Source organism: Eucyclogobius newberryi, unplaced genomic scaffold (genome assembly GCF_026437365.1).
Source record: "Eucyclogobius newberryi isolate DKJ021-1_F unplaced genomic scaffold, fEucNew1.0.hap1 SCAF_17, whole genome shotgun sequence".
Classification (NCBI taxonomy): Eukaryota; Metazoa; Chordata; class Actinopteri; order Gobiiformes; family Gobiidae; genus Eucyclogobius; species Eucyclogobius newberryi.
In genome coordinates, this window is record NW_027315801.1 from 21,120,012 (window position 1) to 21,147,646 (window position 27,635).

A 27,635-nucleotide genomic window follows, 5' to 3' on the forward strand; every position below is an offset into this window, starting at 1 on the left:
GATGATTTTGAGCCTCACCTGCACCAACACATTCAATTTAGAGTTAAACGTTAATGATGGATGAATGTTTTAGAGCCCAGAGCACAGTTTCAGTTTGATCAGTTTTTGTGTACATGTAATGCTTTTAGAGGTTTCCAAAACTGGTGAGTGGCGAACAGAGGGTCATGCAAAGTGACTTTTATTTTTACCATAATAGCTACCAAATAGCAAATAGTCGACAGAATCAGTTCACAATTAGATATGTAATGTCATATTACTCAGCATTTGGCAAAGCACTGTTATTGTGAAACATCTTTAAACATAAGTCGCTTCGTCATCGTTTTCGTCATCGCTTCGTCCCCATTATGCCCTAGTTTCGGCCTCGTTTTATCCTTGTTTTGTCCTCGTTTAGTCCTCATTACGTCCTTGTTTTGTCCTCATTTTGTCCTCGTTTTGTCCTTGTTTAGTCATCGTTTAGTCATCGTTTAGTCCTCGTTTAGTCCTCGTTTAGTCCTTATTACGTCCTCGTTTAGTCCTCGTTTAGTCCTCGTTTAGTCCTCATTACGTCCTCGTTTAGTCCTCGTTTAGTCCTCATTACGTCCTCGTTTTGTCCTTGTTTAGTCATCCTTTAGTCCTCGTTTAGTCCTCGTTTAGTCCTCAATACGTTCTCATTTTGTCCTTGTTTAGTCCTCGTTTAGTCCTTCTTTAGTCCTCGTTTAGTCCTTGTTTAGTCCTCAGTAGGTCCTCGTTTTGTCCTCGTTTTGTCCTTGTTTAGTCCTCGTTTAGTCCTCATTACGTCCTCGTTTAGTCCTTGTTTAGTCCTCATTACGTCCTCGTTTTGTCCTTGTTTAGTCCTCATTACGTCCTCGCTTTGTCCTCGTTTAGTACTCATTACGTCCTCGTTTAGTCCTCGTTTAGTCGTTTCGTCATGGTTTAGTCCTTTCGAGCTCCAGCGTGTGGTACTTATCAGACATTAACTACAGGATATGAGTTCAAGCATTACCTGGTGCAAATGTAAATGTTTCTTAATATTTCTGGCATTTCTACTATCAAAGAACAACCTGGTCTGAGTGCACACGATGTATGAATAGTTTGTTGTCAGAGAAGCCTTTGTGTTGCGTGATGGACACAGACAGTGAGAACCGCTCGCTGGATTAATGTGAACGAGCAAATCCCCATAACACTGACCCACAGACACAGAGGATACTGAGAACCTGCGACCGGAGGGTAGTGAAAAGGAAATGAAATGTGTTTACATGGAAATATTATGTAAATACTAATAGTTTTTTAAAAATCCCAGGAGAAATGCTGTCAATTTCTTAATCTACCATCTGCATCTATGGAACAACTGATCAAACATTGTGGTGGTTTAGACCCTTGTTTGGTGCTGTTTTTGTCGAATTTTTGTACTGGTCCTGATTCATCCTTGGATGGAGGTGATTTGGGTCTTGGTTTAGAATACACTACAATCCTTCACGAAGTGTGAAATATCATTCTGGACTTTACCGGAACATTTAGTCCAGATTTAGACTTGTTTCAGTCTATGTCCGAGTTCATTGATTATTCGCATGTTGGTAGTGACTTGCTGCCATTTGGTTAAATATCTCCCCCAAAAAATGTATTCTACAGTTTGCATAGTTGATAATGTATGTAATGTATGTAATGTATGTATCAGTACATCGCCTAGAATGTCCTGCGTCTCTTTAGTTCTGGTTTCTTCTCCTGCCACCGTGTGATGCAGTGGCTTTAGCCTGTTCCTGGTTGCCATGTTGGGAGGGGCTTGTTGTTAATGATTTTGATGAAGTCTTATTGATGGAGGTTAATCTCTCTGGGTTAATGTAATTGTGTTTTACGTGAGCTCTGACACAGATTCACTCTTCTCTGTCAGAATAATCCTGTCGGTGCCACTGCTCCCAGTCCAAAGCTCAGCAGCTGTTTCCAGTTCAAACCACCGGTAATAGTGGACAGATGATTTAAATTAAAATATTATAAAGATAAAGCTGTGGATACGAGAGCAGCGGCAGAGGCTGTTCTGAGTTCTCGTCCTCAGCCTCTTCTGGGTTGTATAATCGATTCCAGATTGGACCAGTGCGGCCAGAGCAAGACCCTTCAGCACCTTGACTATGAGGAGGTGGTGGAGGTGGTGGTCAGTCCACGCCAGAGCAGCTGTGGTGACACCGCTGTGACCACCGTCTGTGGAGTCGATGAATATTGCAATGTCAAGTGTCTTTGAAGAGCCCAAAAAAGTTCCATGTAAATCATTAAATAGTGTAGCTGTAGTTGTAGCTTGTAAATCAGGGTTAAACTTGGCTTAAGTTTGGGGTAAAGTGGAGCTTATCCTGGCAACTTTAGGCCCACGATGAAAAGGACATGTTGCAATTTTTTCTGGCGAGTATTGCAATTTACAGTTTGATGAAATTCTTGAATAGGAATGGCCAAGCTAGGAATTATATGCATTTCAGAACATAATTTACAGCTTTAATATAGACAAATGTATATAGCTCCAGACAAGAGGTCAATAGAGTGAGTCATTCAGATCAGATGGGTGCATTTAACATAACTTTGAAAGAACTGCAGTACTTTTAAGAAGCCTTGGCACATTCCTTTGAGGTCAGTTTCATAATGCAGATAATAATGCATTGCTGAGGTTATCGTGTTAGAATTACTTACATTTGCAGTAAAATGAACTCTCTTTTGGATAAGATGAGCAAGAAGCCATCAAAAATAATTCTGAGGGCCCCATTTGGCATCAGGGCCATAAATTGAACAGCCCTGGCCCAGACTAAAAGATGTTCACCCCAGATGGGACTCGAACCCACAATCCCTGGCTTAGGAGGCCAGTGCCTTATCCATTAGGCCACTGGGGCTCCATGCAGATGACCTAATATGTCCCATTGTGATGCCCCTGCTTTGTTTACAGAGCCCTGTTTCATTGAATGGGACAAAAGTCTGTGCAGAGGAGGGACAGACCAGAAAAATACTGTAGATGTAGAAGAAGTTTGTGGTTAGAACTCAAATGTGGAAGAAGACCTTTTTGGCCTGTAGGCTCAATTATACAGTACAGTATGAAATGAGGACGAGACTCTCTCCCAGGAAGCGGCACAGAAGAACAGATTTATGGAAGTGTTGAAAGAGTTTCCTCAGATGAGAGCAGAGGATGCAGAGCAGAGGTGGGCCAGGTCAGTGGGGCAAGGGTCATTTCTAATCAAAGTTCAATCGATAGAAACCAAAGCTCCTCGTTGCATTTGAGAAGACGTCATGCTCTAATGTGAGTCACGGGTTTGCAACAGGAAGTGGATGATATGGAGCCAGTGGATGGAGTTACCACATTCAATCACTAACTCATACTTAGACACTTCACTGACTTCGTGATGAGAAGTATCTATTTCATTCTCTCACCAGTTCAACCATGTCAGATATTATACCTTGTTCGTATTTATTTAGGCTTTATGTTTTAATACTAGTAAACATTAACAATGATAACAGAAACAGCTCCCTTCCAGTTCAAAAGTGCACAGCTGATTCTCTTCACACTGCAAGCTTCTAATTTACGGTGTACAGTTGTGGGCGGGTTGTGATTGCTCAATGCATGATTCAATAAAAATAACATCCTCCTTTTAGGTTGGAGGGATATTTGCTTGGTTACTTTAGTGTCGATGCTAAACCCTAAGCTTCGAGTTACATCAAGCCTATATGCGAAAGAACCTGTAACTAGACTGAACAAAACTGAAAAAAATATCAAATCCTCAATGTGCTGATGGTTTTTATTGGCTAATGAAAGCGTAGGTATTGTATGGATCCATTGTGCAACAGGACACAGTTTAAGTTGAATCAATTTGAGGTATTGAAAATAAAATAAATCACTGAAAATAATTGTTATTTCAGCTGTCACAACACAGTTTAAGACACAAAAGAGAGGAAGAAAATGTACTTCGAACTGAAACGTTTATGTACAGTTAAAATGGTAAAACACAAAATAAATTGAAAAAATTAAACTTACTTTAATGTTCTTTCTAAACCACATTTAAATAGTTACTTGAAATGTGCTGGACGCAACAAAATAGAACTAGTTCCTTTAAAATAGTTTGCCGCCGGCCACATGTACTGTTCACTCACACAATGCATTCCTAGCATCTTTATTATTTAGCACGATGAGTTTATAAGTATAATTGAGTTTTGCAATTCACAAATTTCAGCGCAAAGTTGGCCATTACGGTAAAAATAAGCATGCTAACAGCACCATTTTACTTCTCTCTATGATTAGACGCAGACAGCACAACGCGGTCTTCATTACAAAACATGTGCTGGGGCAAAACAGATTTAAATGTATTATCTGACAAAAAAATGAGTGCAGCCCCTTTCATTTAGTCAGTTTTGTTCACAGAGCAACATAACATGCATTTAGATTAATGTATTACCGTATTTTCTGGACTATAAGTCGCACCGGAGTATAAGTCGCACCAGCCAAAAAATGCATAATAGAGAAAAAAAAACGTATATATGTTGCACTGGAGTATGAAATGCGGTTGCAAGTGTGAAAATAACAAATAATATCACACATAAGTATAAATATAAGTCGCACCCCGGCCAAAACTATGAAAAAAGGTGCAACTTATAGTCCCAAAAATACGGTATTCATTTTGTATCAACTTAAGACTGTAGACTTGACTTAAAGGTGGTATGGACGATTTTTTTCAGCAAATTTTTTATCCTATTTCCTCGTGGCGTGGATAAATCATTTGTCGCGCACCTATCGCTCACCTGCAGCCGCGTCAGGCTCGTCCCCACGTTTCCGCGTACCTAAGCGCATGGATCTATCATAATATAGTTCCCTCAGTGTACGGGGCAAAATGAAGACGGAGAAAGACAGTTCGAGCTGACGCAGAAGTGGACAGAAATCTACGAGAGACGAGAGATGCGTTGCGCTCCGTTGCGCTAATAAACAAACGCACGTGTGTGTTGTATCGGTCCGCACGGGGGAGTGCGCATGCGCACTTCCGCCTGCATTCTCAAATCGCCGAAAAATCGTCCATTGCGCCTTTAAGGACTAAAACTAGACACAAAATTACAAGTGTTTTTCCCGGTGTCAGATCCCGCAGGTGAGTTACGCCTCCACCGCCCCGGAGCTCAGCGACAACAACCGCTACGACTTCTTCTCGCGAGTGGTTCCCCCGGACTCGTACCAGGCCCAGGCCATGCTGGACATCGTCAAGGCCCTGGGCTGGAACTACGTCTCCACGCTGGCGTCCGAGGGCAACTACGGCGAGAGCGGGGTGGACGCCTTCATGCAGATCTCCAGGGAGGCAGGTGGGGCGCCCAACCAGGAAGGAGGTGGCGGGTTCAATCCCCAGGTCGCGAGCTCCGTGATTGGCGTCTTATGTGTTTTACTGCGGTTCAGCCTGTCTCACTGTGCGATTCGCTGTTCAGTATAAAGATGAATAATATTCTTTTTTTGGCTTAAAGTACGAAATAAATGTATCATGTTTTGCAATCTTTCAGGAATGTGAAAAAATATTACTTTTGGCCAAAAGTGTCTGGGGAAAAAAGAGCGGGGAAAAAAGAAAGGGGGAAGAAATTGACTCTTTATGATCTACATTTGTTGTTTGAAAGCTGTTGTGATCTAAAACTCGCACACATGTTGATCTCTACTGTGTTTTCAGGAGTGTGTATTGCCCAGTCTGTGAAAATCCCTCGTGAACCTACACCCGGAGAGTTCGACAAAATCATCAAACGACTCATGGAGACCAGTAACGCCAGAGGAGTCATAATCTTTGCCAATGAGGATGACATCAAGTAAATATGGAAAGCAAGACTAAAGCACAATATAAAGACTGCGATCACTCTGTCATTTTGCTCAACGTCTCTATTTGTAGTTTGATTCAGGCCAACACTGAGTTCTGAGTATTAAAGGAGACATGTTGTGCTTTTTTTTCGTGTATTTAGTATTAAACTAAAACATGCACGGATAATTATTTTACATTCTGTTCACTGCAAACCCAAATATTGATCTTAATAATAGAAACTGTTCAAACCCACAGCGCTGAAACGAGCAACAGGTTGTCATTTATGGGTTTTTATTGTTGAAAAATGGCTATGAGACATGAGTTTGGAACCTTTTGTGTTTGTCCTGGAGTCTAAGTTTGTAAAATAATCCCAAGTATGTATCGGTTCAGAGAAGTGGGCGACTGGGAGACGGGGGTAACCAGACCTGAGCCTCAAAGACTCAGTTGCAGGACAATACGGGATTACTCAAACACGCATCAAAATCACAAGTTTAACTAATATAATGATGAGGGAAAACTTGAATAATATCATTAAAAGCTCATAAAAGTTATCATTTTACCATCACAACCGCATCCGTTCCATTGTGTTTTCGATTCAACTGCGGTTCACCTGCGGCCGTGGTCTGATCCTGTCTACGTTTCAGGAGAGTCCTGGAGGCGGCGAAGCGGGCCAACCTCACGGGTCACTTCCTGTTCGTGGGCTCGGACAGTTGGGGGGCCAAGAGCACGCCGGTGTCGGAGCTGGAGGACGTGGCTGAGGGCGCGGTCACCATTCTGCCCAAAAGAGCTTCAATAGAGGGTAAAACTCTCAAACTTAAAACCTAGGATTTGAAAGGGGTTGAAAATATGAATTGTAATATATTGTTTTGTTCTGTAGGTTTTGATCAGTACTTTATGTCCCGCTCGCTGGAGAACAACCGCAGGAACATCTGGTTTAATGAGTTCTGGGAGGACGACTTCAGGTGTAAACTCACACGACCGGGAATCAAACTGGACCCGGACAAGAAGAAGTGCACGGGTAAAGTTTAACCAGAACTGTCATGTAGTCGAGTCATTCATTTAATTAAGTCAATTACGATTAAACGGACGGCTACAACTGTGCAAAAAGCTGGTCAGCCGTTTGTTTTTGACTTACATTGTAGACAAAATCGACTTATATGATTACCATGTTTTCGTTGCTTTCCCTTCTCATTTACATAAAGATACAATAATAATAATAGATACATGTCCACCGCTCTCACTTTGTTCAGAGATTTTTTTTTTCATGCAAGATTTAGCGACGCTGCATAGGCGTTTTGGCTGAGATAAAAATAAAACCGCGGGTCAAGAGTGCGGCACTTTGTTCAGGTTTGCGGTTTGTGGCACGCTGCAGAGCAGTTTTCTTTGGCCCCATAAGCAGTGATGCTCCTGAATGACTGAACATCTTGCTGCCGTACACAATTATGCAAATGAGCGACTGCTAATCTGCTAATCGTTATGTCAATGTTTTGTTTGTATGCTCTGCTGATGTGTTAAGTCTGGAGAAACTGCTGCAAAGCGCCAAGTTCCCTAAGGAGACAAATAAAAGGTTTATACTTCATGAAGTCGTTTCTCGTTTTAGATCAATATTGAATTATAAAGTAATGGTCTTTGGTTCATAGATTATTACTATATAGCAGACAAAAGCTTAGTACCGTATTTTCCTGACTATAAATTGCACCTTTTTTCATAGTTTTGGCCGGGGTGTGACTTATACTTAAATATATTGATTATTAAATAAATTGATTTGGTTTGATTTGATTTATACTTATACTAAGTCACGAGCTCCGTGATCGGCGTCTCATGTGTTTTACTGCGGTTCAGCCTGTCTCACTGTATGATTCACTGTTCAGTATAAAGATGAATAATATCCTTTGTTTTGCTTTAAAATACGAGATAAATTAGAAAAAAATCTAAAGAAAAGGGGAAGAAATTGACACTTTACATACAAGCAATAATAAGTCGCACCTTTTTTCATAGTTTTGGCCGGGGTTGGACTTTTATTTATATTTATATTTATACCTGTATACTTATACTTATACTCCGGAGCGACTTATATGTGATATTATTTGTTATTTTCACACTTGCAACCGCATTTCATACTCCAGTGCGACTTAAATATGTTTTTTTCTTCTCTATTGTGCATTTTTTTGGCTGGTGCGACTTATAGTCCGGAAATACGGTATAATATATATTTCCAAGTTATTTTGTCTGATTTCTTATTTCTTTTAAGTTATTTCGTGAGATTTAAATTGTCCAGTTTTTTCAGGAAAATGTAAGCATGAGGTATTGCGATGACTAACTTGCGACGTGAGAGCCGGTCATGCCGAAAAGCATAAACATAAATCAGAATCAGAATAAGGTTAATTTCCATTGTCAATGAGCAAAATTCACAAACATAGGAACTTGTCCTTGTGATTCGATGCAACACAAACAACAAAACAATGAACAATGAATAGCTGCCAGATATATAAAATAAAGTTAAAAATAGACATGATGTGTACATAAATAAGATAAAATATGTTGTCGTGGTTGCATGTGCGTGTTGCAGGAGAGGAGCGTATTGGCCGGGACTCTCTGTACGAGCAGGAGGGGAAGGTGCAGTTTGTGATCGATGCAGTTTACGCCGTGGCCCACGCGCTGCACAATATGATCCAGGAGCTGTGCCCGGGCGCCTCAGGGGTCTGCGCCAACATGGACCCCGTCGAGGGCAGGGCTCTGCTCAGCTACATCCGAGCCGTCAACTTCAACGGTCAGTGAAAGTATTCCTCTCCTGTGATGTCGGTTACCACATTGGATTTTCAAGAGCCAAACTAGTGTTGATGTGTTTGCTTTTCTGACGTTTCTCAAGTTTTCTCTTCTCAAAATATATTTCGCAACTCTGTAATGTTCAAAATGTTTTCACAAGTGTTACGTAAGTTACTCCAACCAGAGAGTGTACTAAAGCGGTCAGAGCTTTGGTATGTGAGAGCAGGACAAAGACTTCTGAGCTGCAGCGCCAATGAAGGAAAGACCACAAGAAAACACATGAACAAAGTTTCACAGTTTTGATGATTAAACTTGCTATTGGGGGTCGGTTTTGAACGTAAAACTTGCTGAAGTCAAATGTATTCATCCTCTAGAACAGACCTGGGCATTTGTAGCCCCATGTGGCGCTCGGCCTGTTTTAATTCGGCCCCCCTCAAGATTTTAGTTTCTATTCTTTGACTGTCTTAGCTATGTAACATGTGTCTGCACTTGTGTCCTTAATAGAGGCTACATCAAATAAAGTGCTTATAATGATAAGAATTTGTAACACCAATTAACGCAGTCTGGCCCTCCACCACTTCACTCGATTCGAATATGGCCCTCAGAGGAAAAATAATTGCTGACCCTGCCGACCCCTGCTCCAGAAGGAGATATAAAGGGATCCAACAGCACAGGGGTTTCCAACAGCCAAAATAACTGTGCAACCGATCCAGAACCGCCACTGCTAAATGAAACGTTCATCTGAGATCAAGAAACAAAACATTTCAAATCAAGTGTAACTGTGTTTATTTGAGGCTCATTCATTAATTTCACTTAATTCACAAAAGTATTCAGTTTTCTATTAAAAATACATGGTCATAATTAAAAATTCAACATCTTCCAAGTCATCTCACGACCTCAGCGCATGCCTCGCGACCCCCGCTTTGGGAACCACCGCAATAGCACACTGTGAGTGGCATAAACACACACAAACACACTTACACACACACACACACACACACACACACACTTACACACACACACACACACACTTACACGCACACACACCCACACACACACACACACACACACACACACACTTACACACACACTTACACACACACTTACACACACACACACTCACACACACACTTACACACACACTTACACACACACACACTCACACACACACTTACACACACACACACTCACACACACACTTACACACACACTTACACACACACACACTCACACACACACTTACACACACACACACTCACACACACACACACACAGGCACACACACACAGACACACACACACACACACACACACACACTCACACAACAACGCTACACAATAAATAACACAGTACATAAATACATAAACGTTACTGACGTTAATAATAAAAGTGCAGCAAGATCCGTTTTACATTATCCGTTATGTGTCACATTAAAAAGAAATGTAATTTTATCATCTGAACAACACTCTGTCAGTTCTGCCACACGTTTGTCTCACAGCTCCTCAGTCATTTGAGGCATGTTTGAATCCTCCTTGGCCAGTGCTGGTTTAACAGCTGTAACGCTGTATTTTTAATATGAGAGAGAGAGAGAATTCACTGTGTGTAAATATTTAAGCAGCTCACTAAAAACCCATTTCAGTGTTTAACCCTCCTGACCTGACATTAGATCCACTACATTGACCTCAGACTAACCACAGACTAACTGTACTGTGCAGACAGGATAGAAGAATACTGAGCTCTTTACTGAAGAGAATGCAATGTTTCTATAGTTAAGTCCTTTAACTTACAGCTTGTTTTAACAGAATAGGGACATTGAGAAGTTTTAGATGACATCCACAAAGTAATGTTTGAATAGCGTTTAATAGAGGTAAAGGCAGACAAAAATAGATATTGTAGCCAGATAGATATAGATGGAGAAGAATAAACGGCCCAAATTTGTACAAACGTCCAGCAGCTTCAGGCTAAAACAATCCACTTACTTTTCTGAGGTAAAACCAGGTCAACAAGTCTCGGTTGTGACTCAGCTTGAAGTAGATTAGATTTTCAGAGAGTGAAAAAGCCTTTGAAAAATAGACCAAGCACCACAAAGTCATCTGCTTTGTGTGGGTTTACTTTTAATGTACATGAGAAACTGTGTTGGGGAAGTTACTGTGAAAAAGTAATTAGTTACACATTACTAGTTACTTTTAAAAAAACTGTATTGCTACTGCCTCAAGGGGATTACTGTAGGATTTCATTTGTAATATTATATAAATGAATCAAATATGTGTGTATATGTTTTATTGATATTCAAGCAGAAGTAAACAACAAATGAAATATTGAATTAGTCTCAAATCCTCTCCTTCTCCTTCTCTCCTTCTCTCCTTATCTCCTTCTCTCCTTCTCTCCTTCTCCTTCTTCTTCTCTCCTTCCCCTTCTCCTTCCCCTTCTCTCCTTCTCCTTCTCTCCTTCTCCCCTGCTCTCCTTCTCCTTCTCTCCTTCTCCCCTTCTCCCCTTCCCCTTCTCTCCTTCTCCTTCTCTCCTTCTCCTTCTCTCCTTCTCCTTCTCCTTTCCCTTCTCTCCTTCTCTCCTTCTCCCCTTCTCCCCTTCTCCCCTTCTCCCCTTCTCCCCTTCCCCTTCCCCTTCTCTCCTTCTCCTTCTCTCCTTCTTCTTCTCCCCTTCTCCTTCTCCTTCTCTTCTTCTCCTTCTCCTTCTCCTTCTCTCCTTCGCCTTCTCTCCTTCTCCTTCCCCTTCCCCTTCTCCTTCTCTCCTTCTCTCCTTCTCTCCTTCTCTCCTTCTCTCCTTCTCCCCGCCTCTCCTTCTCCCCTTCTCTTCTTCTCCCCTTCTCCTTCCCCTTCTCCTTCTCTCCTTCTCCTTCTCCCCGCCTCTCCTTCTCCCCTTCTCCTCTTCTCCCCTTCTCTTTCTCTCCTTCTCCTTATCTCCTTCTCTCCTTCTCCCCATCTCTCCTTCTCTAAGTATTTTCACAGTAACGCATTACAATACTAAGTTCCATAATTTGACCAACATGCTTCAGAGTCCAGTATTGTTGTTTTTAAATACATTTGCACTTAACATTAAATAGCCGACATATCTGCAGGTGTTTGGAAGGAAATGCTTAGATCTTTTCTCCCCTGGTTCCTCTCCTTGTCTTCTCTTTCATCTTCTCTCCTCTCCGCTCTCTTTCTCCTCTCCCGCTTGATTCTGATCAGTTCTGAAGTCGGTTCCTCTCTGTCATAAGTTAATGCACTTTACATGTTCACTGTGCGGAGCGTCTGGTAAATTATTCACGCGTACATCTGGCCCAGACGCTTGAGACACTCCGCAGTGAGCATCAGAGTGAATCTAACTGTTTTTAAACGGATGTTGCGTGCCTGTATCCAAGCTCAGGCTAAAGAGTGACGCACTTCTGGTTAAAGGGAATCACCACATGCTTTCTAGAGTCATTCACAGATTATAATGACAAACCACACAAGTATTAAAGGAGATTTATGTATGCATATTAATGAGAAAGTTCATACTACACTGTCTGGACAAAAGAAAAATGTGCCACTTGGATTCAACTAGGCAAATACAATAGGTCCGAGCCTCCTGCTGGAGAACTGCTGCAGGTAATGATCTTTCAGCTGAAAACACAGTATTTGAACCCGACTGATGCAGTGAGCGGCTTCTCATTTCTGAAACAACCGTGTGGAAAGACAATTATAACCAGAAATTGCTTAGTAGTTGTCGTGTAGTTGAGTTACTGGAGATTTTTCCGGTGTTTTTTCTGGTGCTCACTGAATTGTGCCTATGAGCTAATACGGCACAGAGATGCTTAAAGGAGATGTATTACGCTTTTTAACTAGGTATTTGGTATTGAACTATGACAAAAGTAGATCATTATTGTACACTTTGTTCATTGTAAATTACAATATTGATCTAAAATGTCTTAGTAATAGAAACAGACCCACTGACTTCCTGTTCAAAACTGCAGAAACTCTTCATAGTCTAATTTTATTGTAACAAGTAACAAGATTGTCATGTACATGTTTTTATTTCTGAAAAGTGGCTCTGTGATATTTTAGAACTCTATATGTATCAGTCGTAGTCTTAATTTTTCTAAAGGTTGCAACTAAGTACAGGGATGTGGGCGGGGATAAGGGGTAGATGAAAACGTACATTTTCTTCACCTCAGCCTCAGTTACAGAACAATACAGGATTAACTCAAACATGCCGGAATCAAAATACAACTTTGAGTAAACTAATGATGAGGTACAAGTTTAAAAGTTAAAATTTTATTCAGCATAATATGTCCCTTTAATATATGCACATTATCAAACAATGATGCAGAGATAGAACTATATTTTTGTCAATTGAAACAACAAGCCACAATATAGTTTTGGGAATTGGTTTGCCTTGGTCTTGGAATTAGACATTTCATTTGTTTTTTCTGTCCTCAGGGAGCGCAGGGACTGGTGTGCTGTTTAATGAGAATGGAGACGCCCCTGGTCGCTACGACATTTTCCAGTTTCAGATGACCAACCACACACACCCAGGCTACAGGGTGATCGGGCAGTGGACCAACAACCTCAGACTAAATGTAAGTCTCACTAGTTAAGACCACATCACAACAACAAAGGGCAGATTCAAACATATTTATCAGATCAGAAGAATGATAGAATGATGAGACGAAGAAAGCAAAAAGCCAGACGCCGGGAGCAGGATGTTAAAAGGGTGAACACTGAACAGCAGATCAACCTCTCTCTACGTTCCATTAGTCGGAAACACTCGTAAAACAACCACAGTTTAGCTGAGCTCAACAGTCCCACCCACTGCCAAGCCAGCCGGTTCCAGAAGCAAATTTGCATCCATTTTTTCTCCATAGACTAGATAAAAAAAACATTTAAAGACACAATGAAGGGGAAAGCAGCAAAGTGGTTACTAATGCCCCCAGTTTGTTTAGCATCCTGGCGTGTGTGCTGCCACCTGAACCACTGGACTACCAGGCAGCACTGAACAACTTATCTAACGTTTTATTTATTTACTGCAAAGCCTATGAGAAATACATCTAACACTAACCTGGCTCACGCCCGATTGATCTGTGTGTCACTCTGACTTGTGTTCGTCACATGAATCAGTCTGAGAAGGCTGTCGCCGAAAGCGATGGCATACTTCATGCTGATTGGTCGAAGCATCACAACAAAGGAAGATGCAGAAATATCAAGAACGTTATAGATGCAGGTTTCAGAAAAGCTCCTTTCTCACCCACAAATGTGCAAAGCACTTTGTGTGCACGTTTTTGAAAAACAAAATATCCTTATTTTTCCTAAAATAGGCCAAAGTCCGGCTGTCTGCGCCGCCATGTTTGTTTTGAGTTGTTTTGACCACAATACTGCTCTGTGATAGGTTCCAGTCCCACTAGTTACCCCCAAACAGCTGCCATGACGAAGTGGTATTATTATGTCTGAGTGTTGTATGTATTGCATCGTTCCCTCACAGTTGGAGGAGATGCAGTGGTCTGGAGGAGACCAGTCCCTGCCTGAGTCCATCTGTAGTTTCCCCTGTAAACCTGGAGAGAGGAAGAAGATGGTGAAAGGAGTTCCCTGCTGCTGGCACTGCGTGGTAACTATCCACAACATATACAACTACTACTATTACGTTCATGTTCTGTGTTCTATCATTGGCCACAATATTTGCTACAGCCAATTGCATGTACAGTAATTGTACTATTTTAAGTAAGTTTTTTACGTTTAACTGTACATGTACTTCAAATTAGTGGCCAAGTTCCAATGGTCTCTTTGCACGCTCGTCTCTCCGCTGCATCTGCTCATTTACACCTACAAATATTGGCACTGAGCAACTTTAATAATTCTGCTTTAAACTGTTTATTTCTGAGCCGGATCTAACTTTCAGGGGGCTAAGCAAGTCATGTTTCCTGCTTTCTGGGGCATTTCTGCAGGTTTCCTACGGCTGGAGGAAGTGTGAGTAAACCATGTCTTATGAACTAAACCTCAGGTCCACAACTAAGTGCCTCGTCTATTTAACCTACGCACACTCTCTTAAGCCTATTTTGTAGTATATTTTGAGTATATTTTATATATTTTAATGATAATGTCGCACAGCTCTGAGGCTTCTATCGAGCCCTTTGAGCAGAATAGGAAAGGACAAATCCTGGTCATATTCAAGGTGCACTATGCAACGATCTGGGAGTCCGCTACCTGCTCGTCTCCATGGAGGTGTTCTTGCTTTGCCCGAAATGTTCCACAATATGGCATTAAACATATCTATCTTTTTTTTAATTCAATAACAGGGTTAGAGTATTCCTGAGTGAGCACAGTCACCTCTCCCCAGATCTGACCTGTAACTGGGCACCATGTCGCCATGGAGATATCATATACCAAATAGTACAATAGTGGGGTCAGTTCTAGGTAGACAAGCACCTCCGTCAGAAAAGTTACATTGTGCACCTTTGAAGTCAGAGCCTTCCACGCTAAACATAATTCTGCTGATGCTTCAGTCAGTTACAGCTGAATGTTTCGTTCATAACTTTGGAGAGCCATAATCTTTAATAACAAATACTTTCATTGGTCACAATCTAAAGCCTGTGTTTCCCTCCTGCTCTTCTGCTGCTGTTCTGTTCTCTTTTCCCTTCTCCTTCGAACAGCACTAAGGTTCTGACAAGTGAACAAAGGCCTGATGTAGCCACAGAGCAAATCAGGGTCTCAACTTCAGAGAAATGATACAACAATCGGGACACGGGAGGCGCAAGTACTGTTTTCATGTGTATGTTTTACTTTTACTCAAGGACAATTTTGCTAACACTACTTGTTAGTGAGTAAACTTTTACTTATTCCACCTCTGGTTTTACTTCTACTTGAGTCATACTTGGGTTGATGTAACAGTACTCTTACTTGAGTAAATTACCCTCTTCCCAGGAGTCTACAGAGATGCTTATGTGTCATACTGCAAGGTTTGACCAAAGCATTAAAAACACTTAACATGCTGATCAATTGTAATGTGCTCAAAGAAAAAGAAACAAAGCTGTAAGGTTGCTCCAATCTATGTCTCCAGCAGTCCTGTGGGGCGTGGCTGGAGCGGAGGAGTTAGAGGCAGAGGGTGTGGACATGGCCTAGGCAGACCACAGGGAGGTCCTAAAGGCAGAGCTCCAAATGATGGGCATTCTGGACATTGGAAAAGGAAGTGCCCACATGGAGGAGGGGCCGGTGCCGTCCACCTTCTGACCACACATGACTGTCTACTTACTCCAAAGAGAAGTCATCTCCTACACACACAATACAGGGACAGTCAAATATGGAGGAAGAAGAATAATTTGAAGAGGTAGATGCAATATTGACCTCAAGTTAAGTATTAATTGAAGACACCCAAATCACCTTTCTTTAAAATGTTGGACCAGTTATATGTGGCACAGGTTACAAAATTGTTTGTTTTTATGTGAAAAAATATGCTCTCAAAAAGAACTACTCTCAGTACCATTATCTGTTCTTGATCCGGCTTATGAAACTGCAGTTCAGCAGTTTGACTAGAGATAAGTCACTAATGAATTGTTAACTGTGTGTAACTTGGATGCTAATACTTGGTTACTGTCATTTCATTACATTTAAGTAAAGTAGTGTTAACACATTACTTACACAGTTACTAACAAAGTACTCCGTTGGTTCCTTGTGGCACCAACAACATCACATCAAACTGTCGAGAGCCAGATTCAAACTCACTCATGGAGCACACGTGCTTTCCACTCAGCCACCGAGCGGCACAACTTCTCTTTCAGGCCTGCTGACTGCCAGAGGCGGTGCTTCAAACACTGGATGACAAATAGCAGCAAGGTCACAAGGAACTGTGTGTGGAGGCAATATTCACTCTGCAGGATCATGTTAGGGTTCATCCATGCTGCTTTTGTCGAGTTCAAAGTCATCGATGAGTGCAAAGAAAACGCAATTCCACCCACTTTGAAGTTATTGTTTGTCTCTGCAGCAGACATAAGCTCCTCCTCCGTTGCAGCTGTCAACTCTCGTCGATCATCCAGCTAAACACTAAAGTGCTTATTACTTGCTTCTCTGGATGTTTAAAAGAAGGAGGGAACTATACATGACCCACACAAGAATCCATACTATACAAACTTTAAACTGTATGAAAGATACATTGATGACATTATTTTATTTTGGCAAGGAACAGAAAATGAATTGAAGGACTTTGTTCCATATGTGAACAACAGTTTAGATCTGTTCACATATGACTATGATGCACATCAAACCAGCTACTTGGATCTGAATATGCACAAGGATGAAAAAGGAAATATCCAAACATCAATCTACTGAAAAGAAATGGAACACCACTCTCAGCAACATAGTGATCATCCAAAATATCTTAAGGTCAATGCAGCAGGGCCTTTTTTAAGACTAAAGCGCAACTGCTCTGATCCTGACAAGTTTGAGAGGCAAAGTAGGACAATGAGACTACAGCCCCACTTGAATCCACAACGCCATTCAATGGGCTAATATAACAACTGAGCCTCAAAAATCAAAGAAACACTGAATCCTGACATTAGCGCGTGCTTCAGGCAGAGCCATCTTTGGAGGACGTCTGTAAAACCTCATCATAGTTTAATTTATAAAAGCACCCACAATAAAAGACAAGGTAATGTACAAGAAAATCAACAAAGCTGAAACAACCACAATAGGCTTGTACCAATGTGGCATTTGTGGATTTGGGAAGACAAAACAGCCATCAGGACAGGAAACATGGATTATGCAATAGCCAACCACTACAAAGAGTAAAATCATGGATCACCGTCCTCCTTTAAGTTTGATGGGATTGAAGGGGTCACAATGCCAATTATAGGAGGCAATATTTTTGAAAAGATTGGCTCAAATCTCTGGATTTCAATATGGAACACTATGGCACCAGATAGACTAAATGATTATTTCTGTTTGAAATGTTTCTTTGACTAATTCATACATTTTAGCTGTCTCAACAGAAAACAACAATGATTGGCCAAACACTTATTTCCACCTGGTAGAAACCTATCAAGGCCAAGACTGTAAGCGCTCTGAGGAAGGCTCATGCCAAAACACATTAGCATTTACTTGTTTGTTGAAGCCAAATAAAACTATGCGAGTATCTCAGTCCTGATATTTTTATGAAATAAAGATGTACAACCTCTAAACATCTACATTAATTGTTATCTTTTTTGGGTTTAGGACTCAAGACTTGAGGACGCTCAACAATCATCTTCTGACAAAGGTATGAAGGTGGTATTTCTGCACATTGTACCTCATTTCAAAATAATTTCAAATTTGCTGTCTTGGACCTCTTCTAATATTTTACTACATTTGACATGATATTGTCTGAATATTTTTTAACAAGATACAAATATATATGAGTATATAATAGTGTTTTTGTAAATTCCTATTAGTGTTGTTATAATACAAACAATCAAATTTGATTTTGATTCCTTGAGAAAGCTCGATGCAAATTGTTGGTCCCGTTTACGTTCTTTTAGTATTTGGTTTGGTTTCAAAACTAGTTTTATTATTAGTATCTGGGTATCAAATTTTATTGATTTTTATCGACTGAAAAGCATTTAAAGAAATATCTGTCAATTTCCCTTGATTGTAGTTGTTATGAAAACTGTTTTACTTAAGAATTAAGCCTAAATGAATGAATCTGCATTGTAATAGGCATCAATTAAAATGTTATAATACACTGTAGATCTTCAATATAGATACTTATATACTGCTAATTATGGTGAAGGGGAATGGCATAAAACTCATAATATTAGGGTATTTGTTGGTAAGATAACCTATACAAGAAACATGTTATAGCTTTAATAGTCTTATGGACATTGTTAAAACATATAATTATTGACCAAAGCATAATCGTACCGGTTATTTTATGTTTTTATTCAACCTTTCATCCTCTCATTAGCATGCGAGTCCTGGCCAAAGCGGCAGCACAGATCATTCACACATTTAGACAGTCGCAAAAATATGTTCTCCAAAAAACAGTTTCAAACCATACATTTCATTTCCAGACTTCTCATTGTAGATTTAAACTGACCTGTTGAAATCAGCTCTTTTAGATTCCAGACCGTCTGTAAGTTTTTCCATGTTGCAGATCATTGAAATGCCCTTTTCCCAGTGTCTGTGTGAACATTTGGTACAGAAAAGCAACAGCAAGAGTCTTGAGATCGCAGAGAATACGGTCCATCTGTTTTTTAAATATATGCACAAAGATATGGAGGGAGCTGTCACATGATGCCCTTGTAAACCGTGAGGATAAAAGCGACAAAACAAGCCACTTTCAAACCAGACAGTCATTATTCTTGTCATTTTCTAACAGACTGACCAGTTACAGATTTTCTTTTTGTTTTGCCTGTTATACATTCAATAATTGTTTGCATTTATTGGAGAACACTCCTAAACCCATTTTGCCTCGTAGTTTGTTTCATCTCATCACCGCTTTGACATGCGGCCTAACTCATGTGTCATGAGGAGGAACGACATGAACCAACAAACTTTTACTGTATTAGGTTTTATTCAATGCCTCAAAATGATGTCAACAATGTTTAATCTGTGATAAAACAATGATCAAGGAAATGAATGTTCTCAGCAAGGCTCCTTTCCTACTTACTTGATGACTTTAGCCCCATGGTTTTAACAACTATGTGCTTTTAGAGCAATTGTATTTCTGTGTAAATACCCAAATGCTATCACAGTTTAAAAAAATAAATAATAGTAATAATAATCATCATTAAAATTGTCCCTTGATCTGTAATAATTGTCTGCCATCATGCTAATTTCTCCATGTATAAATGTAATAGAAGACCATTTTTAATCACTATTTGAGCGTTTAGTTGCTCTCACGTGCCTGAATAGAATGAACTCATTTCTTGTTCTGTTGCCAGGAAAACCACAGCTGAAGGACCCATAACGTCAAAGCAGGAGATCAGGTCAACAAATCCTGGGCTGATCCTCCTTGACATGGGCCTTTCCAGGTCATCTTCATATTCCAGCGGCTGTGAAAGTGGAAGAACAGGATTTCTGGGTTCATATTTCACAAACGTTCACATTCCCCTCTGTGTACTTATGGAGCGAGAACTATTGTTGACGAGATGTAGGCAGGTGTGACATTATTATTTGATTTGATGATCAATATTTTATTAGTCATTTCTCTTTTCTTTCTTTTGTTAACATACTGACATGATAGCCTGCCAAAAGCATACCAAAGTCTTTACATAATTTTGTAAGGGATTTACTGTATACGAATCAAAATTACACAATAAATCACAAACTTATTTCAGTAATAATAGATATATTTGAGCCATTTCATCGGTTAACAGACTGAGCCCCTGAAACTTTTAACATAAATAATCTGACTCGTTGCATTTAAAATGAATGCTCCTACAGCTTAAACATAAATAATATATTATAGTATTATCAATTTACAACTTCTTATGCCGCAGACAAAGATATCTGTGAACACGCTCTCACTCTGGTGACTCGTCCCATGATTAGGACAGAAAAATGTGTCAATCATTATCATTTATAGCATATTATATCATGTTAATGTTTGTAACAATGAAAATGTATTGAGTGCCTTTAAACATTATACGATTGTTCAGTTTTGTTACAAGAATGCCACAAATATGTCACATAAGTAAGATGACATATTCTAGTACAATAACTCTGCTTTGTATCATCTTTAGAGCGGGCCATTGCAGACAGGAAGTGTATGTAACTGTTCCCCTTTGATTAAAGTGTAACGCAATTCAACTTTTAAAGTTTTGACTTTTTATTTTATTGACTGTTAGGATTAAGCTGCTAAAAATAAAATTGATCTATCTGTTCCATAAGGGAATTGCAAAAGATGAATAATAACTTTAGTTGCAATATAAAAATCAGAACAGGAAATTGCGAGTTGTAGTAACCCATGGATCAAATGAGACAGGAGCGGAAATGGAGGGTAACATTACACGCCTAAAATGTGCCTCAAAATGAACAAAGCCATTTCACTCATCAATATCCTTTTATTGACTGAACATTTCTCACATTTTGGTGATAAATGACATTTGTGATTGGAATCTGAAGCTACTAATGCATCCTATATTAGACTTGTGTGTCTGAGCCAGGATACAGAACTTTCAAGTAACTGTCACTGTGTCCTTGAGCAAGACAACCACGGCAGGTGGGTGACACCAGGGAGGGGATGGTGGTGGTCGGAGGGGTTGAATGCTGGTAATGTCCATTTTTACTCAGGTTGTTTCGAAACACATAATATGAAATGTGTTTTGATTATCACCAGTTTCTCATGTTGCATCAGCTCAGCATTTCTCATTTATTCATTTGTATTGATTTGTTTCCTTACAGAATGTTTTTGCCTAAAAGCCCTGTACACATAAATATATCGACCATAAACAAGATCAAGACTTTTGCTTTGTAAGACAATTGCTTTCACACCGATCTTATTTGGTACGGTTCAAGTGCAGTTGGTTTGCGCTGGTGTTTCCAGCTGCAGGAGCAGTCAGTCCTAATAAGTTAATGCTCTGCTCTCTGCGTGAGGCACACTCGTAGGTAGGTAGTAGGTATATTCACATTTTATTTTATGCACTAAAATATCTAATGTGTGAACTCCTGGCACCCAAAGAAGGCCATCCAGCCTTGGCAGAGTTCACATGTGAGTGAGCCTGCTACGACCTGAGGTGAAGCTCAAATACAGGGACATACAGTATCCAGGGATTTCAGACATTTTACAGTTGCATTTCCATAATCCAACAGGCATGAATGTGACCAATACCAGATGTTTACACCGGCTTTTTTACGATAAAAGAACCCAAGCTTTACCGTCCGTCCATTCTTTAAAAATTATCTTTAAGAGACAGCCCTTGGTCTAGAATGAAACCAAGGAGAGGTCTCTTCATTATTTTCTATTTTTACTTACCGGAATTTTGTTCTCACTTGCCCTGTTTGTTTTTGTTGTTTAAATTTGAAATGTGTGTGTGTTACTTAGATAATGTCAGCGCCACGCCGCTTTTAGTCGACCCGATGCACTGAGCATGTCTTTAATTAACCAATCATTTATTTAGTCGACCACACCATACTAACTATTAATATATAAGAGTGTTTCACAACTTGCAGGAGCAAAAGCGAATTTTCGCCTCAACAAACCACTGTTAGTTCTGGGTTCTCAATGGGCCAGAGATAAAATGACTGTATAATAAGATGCACACATTGAGCTGTGGTCTGATTTAACCCTAAGAACTACGTTTCCAATATATATCTGTGGGACAGATTTGACTCTACGACATAAAAAAAGATTTGGCACAGCACTTTTACAGGCCTAACTCCCCCGTCTCCCTCTCTGTCCTCAGCTCTGTGACGGTTACCACTTCCAGTTGGACGAGTTCACGTGCGAGTTGTGCCCCACAGACATGCGGCCCCTGCTCAATCGCACGGCCTGCAGACCCACGCCCATCATAAAGCTGGAGTGGCACTCGCCCTGGGCCCTGGTGCCCGCCTCGCTGGCCCTGCTCGGTATCCTGGCCACTGTCGCCGTGGTGATCACCTTCATCCGCTTCAACGACACGCCCATCGTCCGAGCGGCGGGAAGAGAGCTCAGCTACCTCCTGCTCGCCGGTCAGTCGGGGGTTAATGCTGGTTTAAACACACTGCCTGGTCAAAGAAACACCTCCTGTGTTTCATTTTGTAAATACGCTCTGATTTTATTGTGAGTCTAAAAGCAGATATTTTATGTGCCGACTACCGAGTATTCTGAATGAGCGAGTTGTCCTTTCATCTGGCAATGCCAAGATTCACCGGGCAAACACTGTGAGCATAAGAAAGACTTGAACACGTGGATTTGTTTGGCTCTTTTTTGTCCTTCTGTGTGACGGGTCTTTGTAGAAAACTATAAAGATGATTTTCTAAAACAAAGTGTAAGGAAGGTTTTTCCACAGTTATAACATCATTTTGGGTTTAACTCTTTTAATTACATGTCACCTAGATAGATGTCACACTGCAGCACATTCATGACAATGTTGACATATGAAAAATTATATGTACTTTATTGACATTTTTGTGCGTTGTTTATTTTAATTTTTGAGGAATTTAGAACTTAATTTGACAATGCTAAAAATGAACGTCGCATCAAGTACCCATTTATTAAATAAGAGAAAATGTCCTATCTCTTAGGGCAATATTCAGTTTTTAGTCAATTCCTTTTCATTTCCTTTTAATTTCCTTTGCACTGATGTTTTACATTTTATAATTTGAGGTAAAGCGTATGTGGAAATCCTCTCTTTTTTCACTAAGAACACTTGGATTGGATGTCGCTCTTAATACTTTGTTCACTCATAGGGTTATTATCACAGGTTATTTAAACGTAACAGATTACTAAATTCTGCTTATGAAATAGTATGTCCTCACTATTCCATGACTTTAATATCTTCTATGAGTCTCATAGTTTTGTGATGTTTCATCATGTTTTCATTCATTTGGGAGGAATAATCTCCACACAGACAGAGAGAGACTGATGTCCTGATCTTTAACGTGACCCTTTTATTACATTTTACATGTAAAAGACATTCACAAGCTTGGGTCAATGTGGCACATGGGCATTAAAGAGTACATTAAATAATAATACATTAAAGTGGTACGTCTACTTCATGTTCCCTCCATTCTGGAATCTTGAACATTCTGATGAATTTGAAAGGTTCTGTTATGTTTCAAAGAGTCTATTTTGTTGAGACCAAACATAGAAATGAATATATTTATATATTTGTACATACCCCTCGAGTCATCATATTTTCAGTTTAGTTTATTTGCCCTTTGCAGTTAAAAAACACATTGGAAAGACCACCACATAAACATAAGTTACAGTGAGAAAATCGAATCCCTCTTGTCTGCAGGGATCTTCCTGATTTACCTGATCACGTTCTTTATGATCGCGGAGCCCGGCGTGGTGGTGTGTGCGTTTCGACGGCTCTTCCTCGGGTTGGGAATGGCCATCAACTACTCTGCCATGTTGACCAAAACAAACCGCATCTACCGCATCTTCGAACAGGGCAAGAGATCCGTGACTCCGCCCAAATTCATCAGCCCCACCTCCCAGCTCGTCATCACCTTCATACTCATTTCAGTGCAGGTGAGAGTCTGTTGGTATTTATTCTGTGGGTTTTTCAGACCAAAATGTGTTTTTCATACATATGCAGATGATTTACACAGCACCATCTGCAGTCTAACATCTTCAGTACAATGAGGTGTGAAAGAGTAAAAAGGCCCCTTCCTCTCGGTTCATAGTCCTGCCAATTATGTTAGCTCCATCCCAGTCCATGAGGTAGTTTTCTCTTTTGCAATTATTATAAAAAATACTTTATTTATGTAGTAAATGTTATAACATAATTAGTTTCCAAAGTGCTGCACAAACACAAAACCACAACAAAAAAGTACAAAAAGTTCTCAGAATTGAGAATCAAAGCAAAACGAAAAAGCAAAACACTAAAATAGCAACAAATGTGTTAAATAAATACATAAAAAATACAAAGAACCATTCCAACAATGCAATATTTTAAAACGCAAACTTGAAGGAATGAAAAAGTGCAGTATTCCTGTTATGTTTTGTTGCTCGAGTAACTTGGAATCCTGCCTTCTGGACTGAAACATGGAGACAATAAAATGCAAGTGAAGTTTAAATTAAGATAAGATATGAAAAACAATTCTTGTGCTTCGATGGTGGTGCAGTGGTTAAGAGTGTTGCACGTGTGCTTGCTATCGCCGTGACATTATGGGTTTGAGTCCAGCCCTTAACTGTCTAATCATTTGACTGTCCTATCAATAAGAAGAAAAACAAAAACAAACCCTTGTCTCCAAAGCAATCTTATAGAACACACGTGCCTTAATCCAACACACGCCACCATCATATATTGGCAAGGCTGGTGTGAGTTATATTCTTTTCTATGTAGCACCATTTGTGTCTGCTAAATCAACATGTGGTGCATCCAGGTGGTGGGTGTGTTTGTGTGGTTTGCCGTGGTCCCTCCTCACACACACATCGACTACGAAGAGCTCCGGCCCCCGAACCCCGACCTGGCCCGCGGCATCCTCAAGTGCGACATGTCGGACCTGTCCATCATCTGCTGCCTCAGCTACAGCATCGTACTCATGGTAAGAACTGCCATACGACTTAAGCTGAGTCCAGTATGAAATATATCCGTAAACTGAGCACTACAAACTTGCTCTCATAATGTTTGTTCTGGAGAGGCTGTGATGTTCTGGAAAAGAGGGAGTGATTAGACACGTGTGAACGATGATTTTATGCTGCTGAGAGAATAGGTTTAATAAACTATAACATCAGCCTGCACAGGGAATACTGTTCAGGTGAATGTATATCGTCCCTGTCTCCTTAAATGAATAAACTAAACTAGTATAACACAGAAGAACATTGTGAAGTGCAGCACTCTGGCCAATGGATGTGGGTGAAAGACTCTCTGGCGCCCTCTGTGTTCCTGCCACTGACGATTTGCTCATAGTTTCTGTTCTTCAATTTACTGCTACTTCATACAGTACTTGTTACTAGACTTCGGCCGTGGTTGACTCTTTTCCTGTCTCGTAGGTGACGTGCACAGTTTACGCGGTGAAGAGTCGAGGGGTTCCGGAGACCTTCAACGAGGCCAAACCCATCGGCTTCACCATGTACACCACCTGCATCGTGTGGCTGGCGTTCGTGCCAATATTCTTCGGCACGGCCCAGTCCACAGAGAAGGTAAATTGTCTGAAAACCTTCAGAGGCTCGAACTCACAACCTCGGCATCACTCACTGCAGTTACTGTCTTATAAGTACCGCGCGCTGACCGATTGCGCCACTGGAGCTCACATTAAATGTGATTAAATGTGTTATTATGTAATAGTATGTAACGATGACGTGATGTGATGGAGGCACCTACTATTCATCGATATCACTATTTAAAATTTTTTGCAGCTTTACAAAGTTGAGGTTTAGTTACAGGTTCTAAAGTGTTAATTTTCTTCTCTTTTTCTGATCTTGACTTTCATAAATTCCTGACTTTTCATAAATTTACTTTCAGAAATTTCAAAAACCGTGACAGTATATTTCTTATGATGTAAAATGAAAATGGGAGAAAGGTTCAGCTCCTCTTCAGACTCCTTCACACGCTCTTCTGTCTCACAAACTTACAGCAATTCTGCCACAAAAGCACACATTCAGCTGCATTTATTATTCATCTCACATCTTTGAATTAAATATCTAAATCAATCGAGAGGGACCGTCTACATTCAAGCTTCACATGTTGTCACTAGTTACATCAGTGCTTCTCAATTATTTTCTGATAAGCCCCTCCTAGGAAGAAGAAAACACTTTGCGCCCCCCAACTCTCCGCAGCGACTATAAATACTGTGAGCGTATAAACTGCGCACGCCCGATATGTTGGCGAAGCAAAGTGTGTGTATTATTGATGTGTAATTTATTTAACATTTGAAGACACAGTTAGACACGGTGGTCTTTCCTCGTCTCCCACCCAGTGAAGCCAAGTGCTACATAAGGTTCCTCATATTTCATCATCTTATTAGCTTTTGGGTGACTTTTCTTTGTTTTGTTAGTAGGGATGTCACATATTAATTTTAGTGATGATTATCAAGAGGATTAAAGCGTTGCTCCAGGTGAGGCTTGAACTCACAACCTCAGCATCACTCACTGCAGTTACTGTCTTATAAGTACCGCGCGCTGACCAATTGCGCCACTGGAGCTGTGACAACTTTAATTAAATGTTTTATTATGTAAAAGTATGTAACGAATGAAGGTGTAGAAATCCATAGGTCTTTGGTGATTTTTGTAAGGACACCTCGTACTATTCTTCAAAATCACTATTTAAACATTTTTGCAACTTTACAAAGTTGAGGTTTAGTAGTTACAGGTTTTACAGTGTTAGTTTTCTTCTTTTTTTGGTTCTATTGGACTATTTGAGCCACTCCCCTCAGGCAGGAGGCCACTCCCCTCAGGCAGGAGGCCACTCCCCTCAGGCAGGAGGCCACTCCTCTCAGGCAGGAGGCCACTCCTCTCAGGCAGGAGGCCACTCCTCTCAGGCAGGAGGCCACTCCCCTCAAGAAGGAGGCCACTCCTCTCAGCCAGGAGGCCACTCCCCTCAGGCAGGAGGCCACTCCCCTCAGGCAGGAGGCCACTCCCCTCAGGCAGGAGGCCACTCCTCTCAGGCAGGAGGCCACTCCTCTCAGGCAGGAGGCCACTCCCCTCAAGAAGGAGGCCACTCCTCTCAGCCAGGAGGCCACTCCCCTCAGGCAGGAGGCCACTCCCCTCAGGCAGGAGGCTACGGTCCATCCGGACCAGAACCTCCCGCCACAACAGTTTCTTTCCCACTACTGTTGGACTCATGAACACTTCTTAAACACTGTCACTTTAACCATAACTTAAACATTCACTCCACTATATCAGTACATCAGTGTACATATTACACCTATTTTTTACTTTAATTGTATTATTTATTTATTTAATCTCTGATAGCTTATTATTATGTTCATGGTTTTATTGTTTTGTGTTGCATCGATCACCAAGACAAGTTCCTATGTTTTTGAATTTTGTTCATTGACAATGGCAATAAACTTCTAATTCTCTTAAAGTGTTGCTCGAGGTGAGGCTCGAACTCACAATTGCCGCGCCTCACCGCGCGCTGACCAATTGCGCCACTGGAGCTCACTAATTCAATTTGACAATATGTGTTGAGAATAATAGATAATAATAAATCTCGAAACATGTTAGAAATCTATAGGTCTTTGGTGATTTTTAAGAACGTTCGACAACACCTCATACTATTCATCAATATCACTATTTAAACATTTTTGCAGCTTTACAAAGTTGAGATTTTGTTACAGGTTTTAAAGTGTTAGTTTTCTTTTTTTTTATCTAGCGTGCCTTGACTTTCATAAATTAAAAAAAACTTAACTGTCTATTTCTTATGATGTAAAATGAAAATGGGAGAAAGGTTCAGCTCCTCTTCAGACTCTTTCACGCACTCTTCTGTCTCACAAACTTACAGCATGTTTAACACAACAGTAATTCTGCCACAAAAGCACACATTCAGCTGCATTTATAATTCATCCCACATCT

The 27,635-nt window shown here is 40.5% G+C and overlaps 1 protein-coding gene and 2 non-coding genes across 4 annotated transcripts in view; 1 reads left to right on the forward strand and 2 right to left on the reverse strand.

Moving 5' to 3' along the window:
• The window catches only part of grm6a (glutamate receptor, metabotropic 6a), a 38,862-nt gene that overhangs the window by 2,830 nt on the left and 8,397 nt on the right, over positions 1 to 27,635 (forward strand). For both annotated transcript variants that reach the window (XM_072449395.1, XM_072449394.1), the window contains exons 3-13: positions 5,070 to 5,286; positions 5,640 to 5,772; positions 6,407 to 6,561; positions 6,640 to 6,780; positions 8,332 to 8,532; positions 12,947 to 13,086; positions 13,986 to 14,108; positions 21,874 to 22,138; positions 23,410 to 23,645; positions 24,503 to 24,664; positions 25,113 to 25,262. In XM_072449395.1, coding sequence (XP_072305496.1) covers positions 5,070 to 5,286; positions 5,640 to 5,772; positions 6,407 to 6,561; positions 6,640 to 6,780; positions 8,332 to 8,532; positions 12,947 to 13,086; positions 13,986 to 14,108; positions 21,874 to 22,138; positions 23,410 to 23,645; positions 24,503 to 24,664; positions 25,113 to 25,262 — 1,923 coding nt within the window. The remainder of the gene's footprint in view (positions 1 to 5,069; positions 5,287 to 5,639; positions 5,773 to 6,406; positions 6,562 to 6,639; positions 6,781 to 8,331; positions 8,533 to 12,946; positions 13,087 to 13,985; positions 14,109 to 21,873; positions 22,139 to 23,409; positions 23,646 to 24,502; positions 24,665 to 25,112; positions 25,263 to 27,635) is intronic.
• Positions 2,774 to 2,846, reverse strand: trnar-ccu (transfer RNA arginine (anticodon CCU)). The gene has a single exon. It is a non-coding gene; the product is annotated as a tRNA-Arg (tRNA).
• trnai-uau (transfer RNA isoleucine (anticodon UAU)) lies at positions 26,169 to 26,263 on the reverse strand. Its single transcript has 2 exons — positions 26,226 to 26,263; positions 26,169 to 26,204 (listed from the first exon to the last, which is right to left on the reverse strand). It is a non-coding gene; the product is annotated as a tRNA-Ile (tRNA).